Below are 13475 nucleotides of genomic sequence, written 5' to 3' on the forward strand. Positions count from 1 at the left end.
ATTCTCTTTATTTTGCTCCACACCTCCCCTGTGCATTTTGCATTTGTCCTTTGATTGTATGCCGAGTCACTGTCCTGGTGAATGATTTGCATTGCACCAGGGCTGAGGCAGAAGAATTGGGACACCTGTGGGCAATGCAGCAATTGGCCAAAGTCTGTCACTGGTCTCATTTCTTTCTTTCCAGAAGGCACAGAGGAACCCGTGAAGGTTCGTGACATTGGCGAGGGTATCTATGAATGTGAATATCACCCGATGATTGGAGGCAAATATGTGGTGACCATCACCTGGGGCGGTTTTGCTATTCCAAGAAGGTGAGTCACACTTAACCAAACATGTGGTTAATTCAATTCGGACATCAAATGAACAGTGTTACATTTTTGCTTAACGTCCACAGAAAGGCCTCTCCCCATCCCTGCCTCCATCTCTGTTTGTCTGTCTTCCTCTGGGACCCTGTCAATCTTTCAGTTTCAAAGTATTTGACACACAAATAAATGTTCGGCATAACACTAGGCGAGATTCCATGTTTGTGCTTTCAGTGTAATTTCAGGAATCTTTTGTACCAATGCTAATTGAATATGCAGTATCAGGAGATGCTGTTTTGGGTGTGTGTTCACTGATCTATGTGTTGTCCTCCAGCCCCTTCGAGGTGCAGGTTGGACCTGAAGCTGGTGCCCAGAAGGTACGAGCCTGGGGACCCGGACTGGAGACTGGCGTTGTGGGCAAGTCAGCAGATTTTGTAGTGGAGGCCATTGGGACTGAAGTTGGGACTTTAGGTAAGTGTTGTTGCTTCCTGAGATATTGGAGAAGCTTCCCTTTTAAGGTCAACACTGGTTTGAAACCAATGTATTTGCTGCATTTCCTCCCTGTTCAATCCGCATTCAAATGAGTGCAATAATGAGACTTGGAAATACATCACGATGAGTTTTCTGTGCCTTGCCTGTCTTGGCGTGCGTGTCTTGTTTGTGTGAATGTCTAACGGCTTGTGGCCTCTTATCTCTGAGAACGACTGGTTGTATCTTTCTTTGTCCAGGTTTCTCCATTGAAGGTCCCTCGCAGGCCAAGATCGAGTGTGATGACAAAGGGGATGGGTCGTGTGATGTGAGATACTGGCCCACTGAGCCTGGTGATTATGCAGTGCATGTGATTTGTGATGATGAAGATATTAAAGATAGTCCTTTCATGGCTCACATCCTGCCGGCAAACAATGAAAGCTTCCCAGAGAAGGTGAGTGTAGAACAAATGTGTGGCATGGGCAGGGGCCTGGGGATCGGCTGGGTCGCTGGTGTGATTACTCTCTTGAGACTTTGGAATTTGGTGCAGGGAGCACGTTTTGAAGTTTACAAACAATTCAAAAAAATTAGTGTGAAATATTTTGGGATAATAAATCTCAACCTGTTGGCTGTGGACGAGTGCACACATCCCACTAACATGACCACCGTTAAATTTAAGAGGTTGAATTTGCATAAACTAGAATGAGAAGATTGGATTTGGTAACATTTTGCACAAAAAGTGAAGAGAAATATCTGCCAATCTGGGTGCGTCGTGTAAGAGCATAACCTCAAACCTGGAGACCCTGTGTCATCTGCCAGCACACCAAGATGACCAACAGGGCCTTGTTGTATAGAGTTAACTGTAGGTTGTGTGCTACAATTCCCTGCACTAGCACTTGTAGGTCCTCAGCTGGGCACTGAATTTTCAACATGGATAATGTGCTCAGGACTTAAAGGTGAAAGTTAGAGGTGTTTTCCTTAGTTTGAATACTTATTGAATGAGAATACCACATCTAGCTGACAAAACACATGGTTGCAAAACACAAACTGCTGGAGGAACTTGGGGTTAAGCAGCATCCATGGAGACCAAAGGACAGTTAGCATTTAGGATCAAAAACATTCGTCCTGTCAACTATCCACTTCTTTCCGGATGCTTCCTGATGAGTGTTTTATTTTGCTCCAGATTCCAGCATCTGTAGTCTCTTTAACCATGTGGATTTGTTCCTGTTTTCTTTTTTTAACATGGCTTTTTGGTGGGTGACGTAACTGTTAATAATGTTTTGCCAATCTTGCTCTCAGGTAAAGGCTTTTGGACCGGGTCTGGAACCAACTGGCTGCATTGTGAACAAACCGGCTGAGTTTACTATTGATGCTCGGGCAGCTGGCAAGGGTGAACTCAAGATCTATGCACAGGTAATGACATGAAGTCTTGGTGAATGCCAGTGAGGTTCGGGGAGGTGGGCAGAGATGTGGGAGTGAACTTGCTGATCAATATCTACAAACTGAAGTAGGTGTCAGCATGTTGGAGAAGTAGTGGGAATTTTCTATTTGAATAGGTTTCATGAGTTTTTACTCGAGTGTTTTAGGACTCAGCAATAGCTTGTCATGATTTCTGTTTGTTTCTCTCAAGGATGCAGAGGGTGTTCCTATCGACATCCAGATCAAAGATAACCGGGACAACACATTCATCTGCGTGTATGTGCCACAGAAGCCCATCAAACACACAATCATCATCAGCTGGGGCTCGGTCAATGTCCCGAACAGTCCCTTCAGAGTAAGTGGGGAGAGGGAGGGTGTGCAGGGGCAGGTGGCGGTATGAAGGGTCCATCGCACCAAAGGGAGATCATAGAGATAGAGGCACGATCTAGAAACCAGGTGACTGGTTTTGACGTACACATGGGTGATGATAGTCAATTAAATCAGTGGGGTTGGGCCAGTAAGATGAAAATTGGTGGGTGCAGTGACGAGCAGGAGAGGGAATGGGATGGGCCTGTGTGATAGTGATGGGTACGAAGGGGATTGATGAATCAATAAGCAACACAAAGGGAGGTAAATAGTGGGGATGGAGAGATGCTGATGGGCTTGGTACTGCATATTGAGCATACTGGGTCTGCAACGGACTGATTTCTTAAACACTCTGCTACTGGTCCCGTGCTTCTCACTTTCTAGCCATTGCATTGCAGTGGATTATGCCCCGAGTTAACTGTGTGGTAACATTTGCATTTTGCATGTGCCGCAGGTATCTGTGGGTGAAGGGTGCCATCCACAGAAGGTGAAGGTGTATGGACCAGGTGTAGAAAAAACTGGACTAAAGGCCAATGAACCCACTTACTTCACAGTGGACTGCAGTGAAGCTGGTCAAGGTGAGTCCCTGGGGTATCCTCCACCCAGGTCCTGCCGTTGTTTTTCAGAGTAGCGGGATTAAACCCAACAACTACAAACCAAATGCTGACTTTTGGGGGAGGGGGGAGGGTTGGGGGAGAAATTGCTAAGTCATAGGTATCGGAGCCAGTCGCAGCGTGGACGAAGGCTAGGTATTGGTTCATTATTGTTGTGGTTACTGGGAAACGGTGAAAAACCTTGTTTTGTGTGTACTATGGACAAATTGCTCTCCACACGAGTACAACAGGTAATGCAGATGAGAAAGGAAACTGTTAGAATGTTGCGTTGCAGCTACAGAGAAAGTGTCAATATACAAAAAAGTGAAGGGGTTCCAGTGAGGTGGATTGGAAGGCAGGAATCCATGCCTATCAAATGAGGGGTCAGATCAAGAATCTGATAATAGTGGGGAAAGAAGCTTTTCATCTGGCGGTATGTGGTCTTCCTTTTGCTTCTGCCCAATGAGGGGAGAGCAGATAGAGTGGTTGCAGTGTTAATGGTCCTCTATGTTGACTGCTTTCCCTAGGCAATGGGACTTGTGGTTGGAGTCTGTTTTGATGTGGTGGTGTGGGTTGAGGCTGGTTTGTTTAATGAACTGGGCTGCATCCACAACTCTGCAATTTGTGGTTTTAAGCATAGTTGCCAAATCGAGCTGTGATACATCTGGATAGGATGCTTTGTGTGGCAAAGGAATGCAAAGGGATTTGAAGAACAAGTAACGGAGGATAGAAACAAAGAACTGCAGATGGTGTTTAATACAAAAGCTCACAAAGCGCTAACAAGTCACGAAGCATCTCTGGAGAAACTGGATAGGTGACGTTTTGGTCAAGCACTTTCTCCAGACTGGCTTTTTGGGTCGAGACCTTTCTTTAGATCCAGACCTCTTGTAAGCTGTTGATTCTGAGATGAAGCCGATAAATATGGTCTATTACTGTAGATGTGTACAGCATGGTCCTCAATATTACAAACCATAATATAGGCTTGGGTGAATGCTGGGTTGACCTGTGACCTCTTCTCCAACAGGCGATGTGAGCATTGGAATCAAGTGTGCACCAGGGGTTGTGGGACCAGCTGAGGCCGACATCGATTTTGACATCATCAAGAATGACAATGACACTTTCACAGTGAAGTACACTCCCCCGGCTGCTGGGCGCTACACCATCATGGTGCTGTTTGCTGACCAGGTACATAATGCTGCTTGCACCATTGCTGGGAGTTCCTTGCTTGTCCTCTGAGGACTATGGGTTGGTGATTGCATCTCCCAAAGGAGATGCATGCTTCGTTCATCGTTCTTCTTCGTTCATTAAAACCTGTGATTCTCGATCTCTGCTCTACCTGGTATTGAGTGTAAACGGGAAGATTCTGTGGGTGGAGTGAGGTGAGGGATCAGTCTGGTATTTGTTCTGTAGACGGGTAAAGACTCGTGATTGAGGATTGTGTGTCAGGTAGAAGATGAAGGTGAATGATTGTGCAATTAATGACGTGATTATGGGGTTAAAATAAGCACTCTTTACTAGGTTGTTGGTAAATCTTGAAGGCTTGTACAGTAGCTGGAGAACCTCCTGAATTTGATCAAGTCTTGCCCTGATGGTTTACCTACCATCATTTCCACCAAGATTTATCAGCACAACTCTGAAATCTCCAACTTCTTGCTCTTTGTGGGACTGTTGCAGACTTCCACAAACCAGGATGAAGACTGCTTCCTGTCATCTCTCTTGGACTCCCTAGTTCGAAGTTTAAGATTCCTGCCACCCCTCCTGTCTTCAGAAGAGATTTATCTCCATCTGTCAAAATCCTTTCTGTCTTTAATACCTGAACCACACCACTCCATGAACCTCTAGTCCAGGTACCATCTTGCCTTAATCCACAGAAGTACATTATTATTATTATTATGGTGAATTTGCTCTGCGGCATTGAGGTGTCTCATCCAGCTGCAGCACAATTCCAGGCCTCTTCAGGATAAAACCCAAGGTTCTGAGCTTGCAGATCTGCAACTACTTTGCAGACCATGCTGAATGTCGTTCAGCTCTGAATAAGGTGTGATTGTGAGAGCTTGTTCTTGCTTTTTGAACAAATAGATTTGTAAAAAGAGTAAATTCATTTGAGCAGTTTGGCATGATGGAGTAAGAATGTATGGGTGTGTGCACTCAACTTGAGCCCATTGAGCTGAATACTGCGTAGTGTATGGGGAGCACGATGGTTGCTCGGAGGCTGTGCGAGGACCTATCAGCTATTCCCCTAGACACTTGCACCCAACACTGGAGCCCACATTATTAAGGCTGATGTTCATTATGCTCATTACTGCACATGGGATCTTGCTGTGTAATTACGGTGACCATTGCCGACAAAAGGCAACCGTTAATTCTGAAGAAGGATCTCGACCCAAAATGTCACCTATTCCTTCGCTCCATAGACGCTGCCTCGCCCTCTGAGTTTCTCCAGCATTTTTGTCTACCCTCGTTAATTCCCTAGTTTAAATAACAGTTGGACTTTTTGCTCCATGTCGGGTGTGATGTGATTCCTTTAGTAGGAGAATCTAGAAATAGGAGGTCACTGTTTAGAAAGAGGGGGTCTTTTCCGAAGGGGAGCTGGGGCAACATAGTGTCTCGGAGGGTTGTGAATCTTTGGAACAATACATGGATGGGTAATTAAAAGGGAGTGTTTGGATATTTTTGAGAAGTGGAAGTGTGAAAGATTAGTGGGTAGGAGGGACTGTGGACTTAAGGGTGCAATCTAATTGGACACAAATGATGAATGATTGGTCAATGAATGGCAGGGCAGCATCAAGGGAATAAGTAGGCCACTGCTCCTCATGGGTATATTCCTTTTGAGAGGGATGGATAGAGGCCTGGTTAATTCATTGTCAAAGTATTGTCTGAGATACAGTAAGGCAGTACTTACTGTATTTAATAGAACAATGCAGTTCATTGCCCTTTTTAACCTCCGTAGTCCCTGTTTTGGTGCATGCATTTTTATTCACCAACCAACTGCCACCCCCCCCCCCCCCCCCCCAAAGAAACCTACCATCCATGGCATTTGTATCCACTCTAATCATAGTCTGTCCAATTTATTTACAGGAAATTCCCATCAGCCCATTCTGCATTAAAGTGGAGCCATCCCACGACGCTGGAAAGGTTAAGGCTGAGGGTCCCGGACTGAGCCGGACTGGTGAGGCAAAGCTAATCGACTGAGAGGTTTGATCATTTAGTGGGTCACCAATCCTCCACAACAATCCTGGATTTACCAGTAAATAACATCTCCCGCACAGATGTTATTTACTGAGGGCTATCAATGCTATCGTCTTTTCCGTAGATGTTATTTACTGAAGGCTGTCAATTGTAAGAAATTTAATTCTCAAACCCATATCATCCCAAACCATTTGGTCAGTGACAGTGCAGGTTCAATTGGCAAGAGGCCTCGACGTCTAATTCTAAACCTAACCATCGTGTACAGATTGAGCCCAGTGCTTAAAGCACTGATCCTCACTTTGGGGTGTGGCATAGTTGGGAGTGGGACTGTTGTCATGGATACAGGTTGGTGTGGGTATATTGATAAAAGCAGTGGGATAAGTGTGTGAGATGGGGTGGTCGCAGATGTCGGAGTTTATGGATCTGTACTGAACTCTGAATAAACCATGTATGTTGTTTACAGGTGTCGAGGTCGGGAAACCCACTCATTTCACGGTCAACACCAAAGGGGCTGGCAAAGCCACACTGGATGTGCAGTTCACTGGAGCCGCGAAGGGAGAGGCTGTTCGTGACTTTGAGATCATCGATAACCATGACTACTCCTACACTGTGAAATACACTGCTGTGCAGCAGGTGGGGGAATGATGATGGCTGAAAGTTGAGATGGGGTTGGGGTTTGCACCCAGGGGGATAGTGTTTGAATCCAGTGGCAAGTTGTGTCTCATGGCTTGGGTTGGAAGAGGGGAGCTGTGCACTGATGGGTGGAGTTGGTTATCGTCTGTGGCAAATGTCTGGGCTTGGTTAGTTCAACGAGCTTGGAGTTGGGCATTACATGCACTGACCAAAAGTTTACTGAAGTCTCTTTTAACAATCATTGGGCTGTGGTCTTGTTCCAGGGCAATATGATGGTGACGGTGACCTATGGAGGCGACCAGGTTCCGAAGAGTCCATTCACCGTTAATGTGGCTCCGCCTCTTGACCTGAACAAGGTCAAGGTTCAGGGACTAAATAACAGTAAGCATGAACACTTGGTGATTATCTTTTGTCATCATGCTTGGAAACTATTGGCTTGTATCAGTTGAGGCTAGGAGGAATGTACCCAAGATATCTCAGCAGGATCCTCTTCCACAGTCAGCAGTCTCTGCTTTGTATATATCAGAAACTGCAGTTGGTCTGTCCTGCCGCGCACTCTCCTCTCCACCTAGTATTAGTGTGTAATTCCTTGTGTTTTGTCTTTTCACCCATTGTGCCTTGCCCCTTGCATCACCATGGCCCTTCCAGCCTGTCATCTGCTGGCCCGCTGAAATCTAGCATCTAACTAATTCTCCTTTTTTAAATTGCTCCGCTGTTGCTGGTGATTTCTTCAGCTGCCGAGGTCCAGAGTTCTAGAAATTTATCTTAAAATCTCTGCTGTGTTCTGCTTTTTGCTTCCAAATGAGCCTGACTGGCAGAATTACCAGAGCTGTGATCACCAGTAAGGGCTGGGAGCTCAGTATCTGAACTGAGGCTTCCGATTTTTGCCCTTTGATGTTGCATTCCGTGGTTCAGCTTTTGTAAAATAATTCATCTTTTAAAGTGCCGCAGGACATGCTACTCTGCTAAAGGCTCCCTCATCTTGTGTGTTTGTGTTGCAGAAGTCGATGTGGGGAAGGATCAGGAATTCAGTGTCAATACTCGAGGTGCAGGGGGACAGGGGAAGGTTGACGTGAAGATCACATCTCCATCCCGCCGTCCTATCCCGTGCAAGGTGGAGACGGGACCTACCAGCGATGTTTACTCGGTCAAGTACATGCCGCCTGAAGAGGGGCCATACAAGGTGGACGTTTGCTACGATGGACATCCAGTTCCTGGAAGCCCCTTCACCGTGGAGGGAGTCATGCCTCCTGACCCCACCAAGGTGAGGACACTAATGCAGCAGTGGTTCTCACTGCATTGCACAGAAGGCTCAGGGTTGGATTTCCTGTGTGCTTGCGGAACTGAAAATGTTTTCTGCTCCCACCCCACCAGCCCTGAAATTATCGACCATATTGACACTAATTTCCTGTTCATTCTGATATGGAATTAATAATGCTCTTTCTGTTCTGCAACACCCCCTCCCCTGGCATTTCTCCTGTGTTCCCGTCCCAAAGAGGCAGGTCCTGGCCAATATTCGTCCTTTGTCAATATCACAGAATCAAAGAGATCATTATTACTTTACACTTTGTGAGAGCTTGATTTCCAGTACATTCCTTTTCTTGTGTCGTGGCATTTAGAACAGTGTAGCATAGGAACAGGCCCTTCAGCCCACCACATCACTGCTCACCATGATGCCAATTTAAACTAATCCTGTTGGCCTGGACATGGTCTATATCCCTCCATCCGCTGCCCATTCATATCCCTGCCTCTTAAATGTTGTTGTACATGGTTCCAGCACCACCCCTGGCCATGTGCTCCAAGCCTCTACCATCTCTGTACCACTAGATATTTCATAAAAACCCGACTTGCAAATTATCTTTTTAAACTTCCGTCCTCATCCTCTGTCCAGCCAAAGTGATGCATGATTGCTCAATTGGTCCTTAATAAAACTAATATTCTGTGATCCAGGCCACATCAGAGTGATGCTCTTCTGCACCCTCTCCAAAGCCTCCACATTATTCCTGTAATGCGGCGGTGACGAGAACCACACACAAGAGTCCAAATGATCCTAACCACGTGGCCAAAAATACTCGATTAGCAGTAAAGACATCGTGGAGTGTCCTGAGCATGTGCAATATTTGAATAAAGCTTCCCAGAGATGATAGTTCTGTCAGAGCAATTGCAGTTTGACATTCTGTATGGACCACACATGACTGCGTGGGTCTGAGGGAGTTAAATGAGGCATTTTGATTGTATTTTAGGTGCGGGCCTATGGGCCGGGTCTCAAAGGTGGCGTGGTTGGAAAAGCTGCTCCCTTTGCCATTGATACCAAGGGTGCTGGCACCGGTGGTCTTGGGTTGACTGTGGAAGGTCCTTGTGAAGCTAAAATTGAGTGCCAAGATAATGGTGATGGCTCCTGCTCTGTCTCGTACCTACCAACTGAGCCAGGTGAATACACGGTCAACATCCTGTTTGCTGAAGCCCATATTCCTGGCTCCCCCTTCAAGGCGGACATCAAGCCTGTCTTTGACCCGAGCAAGGTCACTGCCAGCGGACCTGGGCTCGAGCGCGGCAAGGTTGATGAGGCAGCAACGTTCACTGTGGATTGTTCCAAGGCTGGGGAGGCTGAGCTGACGATCGAGATCATCTCCGAGACTGGTGTGAAGGCGGAGGTTCACATTCAGAATAACAGCGACGGCACCTATACCATCACCTATATCCCACCGTTCCATGGGATGTACACCATCACCATCAAGTACGGTGGGCATGCCGTACCCAAGTTCCCAGCTCGTGTCCGGGTCGATCCAGCAATTGACACAGCAGGAGTGATGGTGTTTGGACCAGGAGTGGAGCCTCGTGGTAAGACAATCTACACCCGTACCTGCTGTTGCTATGTGTGGATCCTGCTGTAGATTTGGGAGAATGCTATCTTTGAGACAAAGTGATGGAATAAACAGGCAATTAAATTGTTTGCAGAATTGGTTTCATTTTGCTGATTCCAAGATTTGCCAGTGCCTGGGGGAGGGGGGAGGGGGGGGAAGGTCCAGATGGGGAGCTGGTCTCCGAGGATGGGAGAGTCTTTTGGTGGCGAGCTGTCCTCTGTGGGGAGTGTCTGTAACTATTCAATGAAATCAAGGAATCTGTGGGTGTGGGGGGATTGCTGGGGTTGTTAGTAGGTGTTGAGGGCCTGTTGTGGAAATGATCAGCAGAACAGGATCACTGCTGTGGTGGGGGTAAAGAAGATTTAATCCCATTTTGACTCATTTTCAGGGGTACTCCGGGAGGTCACCACGGAATTTACTGTGGACTGTCGATCTATCAACAAGACTGGTGGGAACCACATCAAGATTCGTATAGTTAATCCTTCTGGAGCCATGACTGACAGTTACATCAAAGACAATGTTGATGGCACCTATCATGTTGAGTACACGGCATATGAAGATGGTGAGTGATGTTTGCCATATCTGTTTGAAGTTTTACATGTTGCCTATTTTCTTGAAGAGACCTGGTAGTTTCCCAGTTATTCTGAGTTCCATTTCTGGCAAAGTAACCCCACCAGCCATTTGCAAACCTGTAGGGATGTGGGGCATTTGTGGTGAAAGTTAATGGACTTGCAGAAAAGATTACCCAGTCTCTGTCATCCAGGCAGACTGATATTGGGGACTGATCCCTGACTGCTATATTTGTTGTTTCATGTTTTGATTCCTAATAAAAAGGATCTTGCCCTACCTTTCCTCCCTTGTGTTGCAAGATTCCCTGCTCTCTTCCAAGTGAAGATGATTCCAAAATATTTTTAACTTTGCAAGCAAAGTTCTTGAGAAATGTTGAGATGATTTGCCTAGATGTGGTCATGGCTTAAAGTCCTTCCATGGGATCATATTCCCCTCTGTCTGTTGACGGGCTCTTAGCTTTTGTTACAGCAGTGACTATTGCTGAAGCTTCCCAGGATCATACATTCCTTTGGTGTGATCAAGTGGCCCCTTTGTGGTATATTTTAATGTGTAAAATCTAGGGGGTATTAGGGAAAGCGATGTTGGTTTCTGGGCAGTTTTGAGATGGGGAGCATTTTGTTGACGGCCTGCAACAAAATATTCCACCACTCACCCATAGCCCCCATTGGAGGCCTGGGGTGAAGTACTGCTCTCAGGTAGTTTATGTAAATGAGATCCCATTGTGATGTCATACCTGCTAACTGCCACTCCAACTTCAAGTGATTTTTTTTTCTCAAACTGGATTTTGTAATTTGAAAATATGAATAACTTGTAAAATATACCATCCATCTGAACAAAACTTGATAAAAACACACAACAGGCCAATTGTGAGTAAAGTGGTCCAAAATTTGTGGCGTTATCATGTGCCATTTTGGCGTAGTTCCGGGAGCACATGGGCACACACGCAGACAGACAGAATCACAAACAAGATGAGAATTTTAGTAATATATACTAGACCAAGTGCAGATTTGTTGGGTCTGGTCCCCCAACGCTTCCCGTTCCTTACCCGTAACCTTCAGCATGGTCCTCCAGCTCGAGCCGTTCCCGAACGTAAGATTCCAGCAATCCCCAGCCCCCACTAGCAGTGGGCTTTAAAAAGAATTCCAATTGCACCTGCGTGTTGCAATAGCAATTCGCCCTCCCCCTCCTGTGAGGTGAAAAGTTCAGAATGTTCCTGTGTCACAACATTGTATCGAAGTGTGTTGGAAGCTGGCAGGAATGATTTAACAGTAAAAATCTTGTGAAAGTTGGCTTGTCTAAAGCTTTAATCGCGAATAACGTGAAATATAGGATGAAATCTTGAGTGAAGCTGATCACTGCTAGCCGAGCCATAGTGACGTCATCAGTTGAAGCTGGTTGTTTTAAATTCAAAGTATTATTTAAACTTTAATCAGTAATTAGTCGAGAAATAAAGCATAAAATGTTCAGTGAAGATGTTCTCTGCCTAGAGGGGAAAATGTGAATCAGAATATGCAAAAATCTTGTGAAAGTTGGCATTTTTAAAGCTTTAATCGCGAACAACGTGAAATGTAGGATGAAATCTTGAGTGAAGCTGATCACTGCTAGCCGAGCTATTGTGACGTCATAAGTGAAAGCTGGTCATTTTAAATTCAAAGTCTTTAGATGTTTTTAAATTTCTTACTTTTAATCAGTAATACGTTGAGAAATAAAGCATAAAATGTTCAGATAAGGTGAACTCGGCCTAGAGGGGAAATATGTCAATAGGAATATGTAAAAATGTTATCGTTACCGCTTAGTGTTTTTGCGAAGATGTAAAGACAACCACATATATACACACACACACATACTAGATCAGACTTTTAATAAGTATATGATTTTTTTCTCATTCAGGAATGCATATGATTGAAGTGCTCTATGATGATGTCCTAATCCCCAAAAGTCCATTCCGAGTTGGAGTCACTGAGGGCTGTGATCCTAGCCGTGTCCGGGCGTATGGTCCAGGTCTGGAAGGAGGTCTGGTGAACAAACCCAATAGGTTCACAGTGGAAACCAGGTGAGGTGCAACCTTAAATAGTGGATAAATGTTTGGTCTTCACAGGGATACATTTAATTGCTTCCGTTGTCCACGTGGACTGTCTTCTTGTGGGCATCTCTAACCATTGAATATCCAAAAGGAGTTTTTCCTATTATCTCTCAAAGAAATGAAAGATACCCTGGATTATTTTCTCATGTTTGCATTCCCCCGGGCCCTCTGGCTTTCGTTGACTATTCTTGGATCTTGTGTCATGAGGATACACCAATATCCTGATGACATTCCATCTGCACCAATCCCAATGAGCACTAACCCTCTTTATACATCTCCCTTCAGAAGGGGATAAGTGACCCTACCTTCCTTTTGCTGATCCACAATTACCCTCTGTGGGTTGGAGCAACACTGTTCACTTCCCTTGTGATACTGATCATTTCTAAGGATCAGTGTGAAGAAGGGTCTCGACCCAAAACATTACCCATTCCTTCTCTCCATAGATGCTGCCTGACCCGCTGAGTTTCTCCAGCATTTTATGTCTACTTCTAAGAATGCGCCGTGGGATTGGGGACTTCCCAACAGAGCCAAAAGTTGAAGCTTGTTTGGGATGGTCGTGAGGGGGTGGAAACAAACAAAATGCCATGAATTGGTTTACTGATTTTTGATTTGAACCTGTAACCCGAGCTATGCTGATCTTTACCTTTAACTTGGCCTGACTATCTTCCTCTCTACTTTTTTTTCTCTCCTTTCATTCTCTCTCTCTCTCTCTCTCTCCTTTATCCCCTCCCTCCACTCTCCGCTCAGGGGTGCAGGCACTGGAGGCCTGGGACTGGCCATCGAGGGCCCCTCTGAGGCGAAAATGTCCTGCAAGGACAACAAAGATGGCAGTTGCAGTGTTGAGTACATCCCCTTCACTCCTGGAGACTACGACGTCAACATAACGTTTGGAGGGCACCCGATTCCAGGTGAGCAGTTCTGCCCAGCCTTGCACCGAGGGATACCTTGTCCCAGTGACAAACGGAAGCAATTCAGCAACTAATGTATT

General features: G+C 45.7%; 1 protein-coding gene across 4 annotated transcripts in view; it reads left to right on the forward strand.

The window, feature by feature from the left end:
- Positions 1 to 13475, forward strand: part of flncb (filamin C, gamma b (actin binding protein 280)) — a 59040-nt gene that overhangs the window by 23580 nt on the left and 21985 nt on the right. For all 4 annotated transcript variants that reach the window (XM_055653224.1, XM_055653225.1, XM_055653227.1 and 1 more), the window contains 15 exons: positions 185 to 311; positions 637 to 773; positions 1031 to 1224; positions 2070 to 2183; positions 2401 to 2544; positions 3010 to 3133; positions 4173 to 4333; positions 6227 to 6317; positions 6801 to 6970; positions 7234 to 7351; positions 7972 to 8234; positions 9214 to 9811; positions 10223 to 10396; positions 12295 to 12457; positions 13235 to 13395. In XM_055653224.1, the coding sequence (XP_055509199.1) occupies positions 185 to 311; positions 637 to 773; positions 1031 to 1224; positions 2070 to 2183; positions 2401 to 2544; positions 3010 to 3133; positions 4173 to 4333; positions 6227 to 6317; positions 6801 to 6970; positions 7234 to 7351; positions 7972 to 8234; positions 9214 to 9811; positions 10223 to 10396; positions 12295 to 12457; positions 13235 to 13395 (2739 nt within the window). The remainder of the gene's footprint in view (positions 1 to 184; positions 312 to 636; positions 774 to 1030; positions 1225 to 2069; positions 2184 to 2400; positions 2545 to 3009; positions 3134 to 4172; positions 4334 to 6226; positions 6318 to 6800; positions 6971 to 7233; positions 7352 to 7971; positions 8235 to 9213; positions 9812 to 10222; positions 10397 to 12294; positions 12458 to 13234; positions 13396 to 13475) is intronic.

The sequence above is a fragment of the Leucoraja erinacea genome, chromosome 22 (assembly GCF_028641065.1).
Source record: "Leucoraja erinacea ecotype New England chromosome 22, Leri_hhj_1, whole genome shotgun sequence".
In the NCBI taxonomy this organism is placed as follows: Eukaryota; Metazoa; Chordata; class Chondrichthyes; order Rajiformes; family Rajidae; genus Leucoraja; species Leucoraja erinaceus.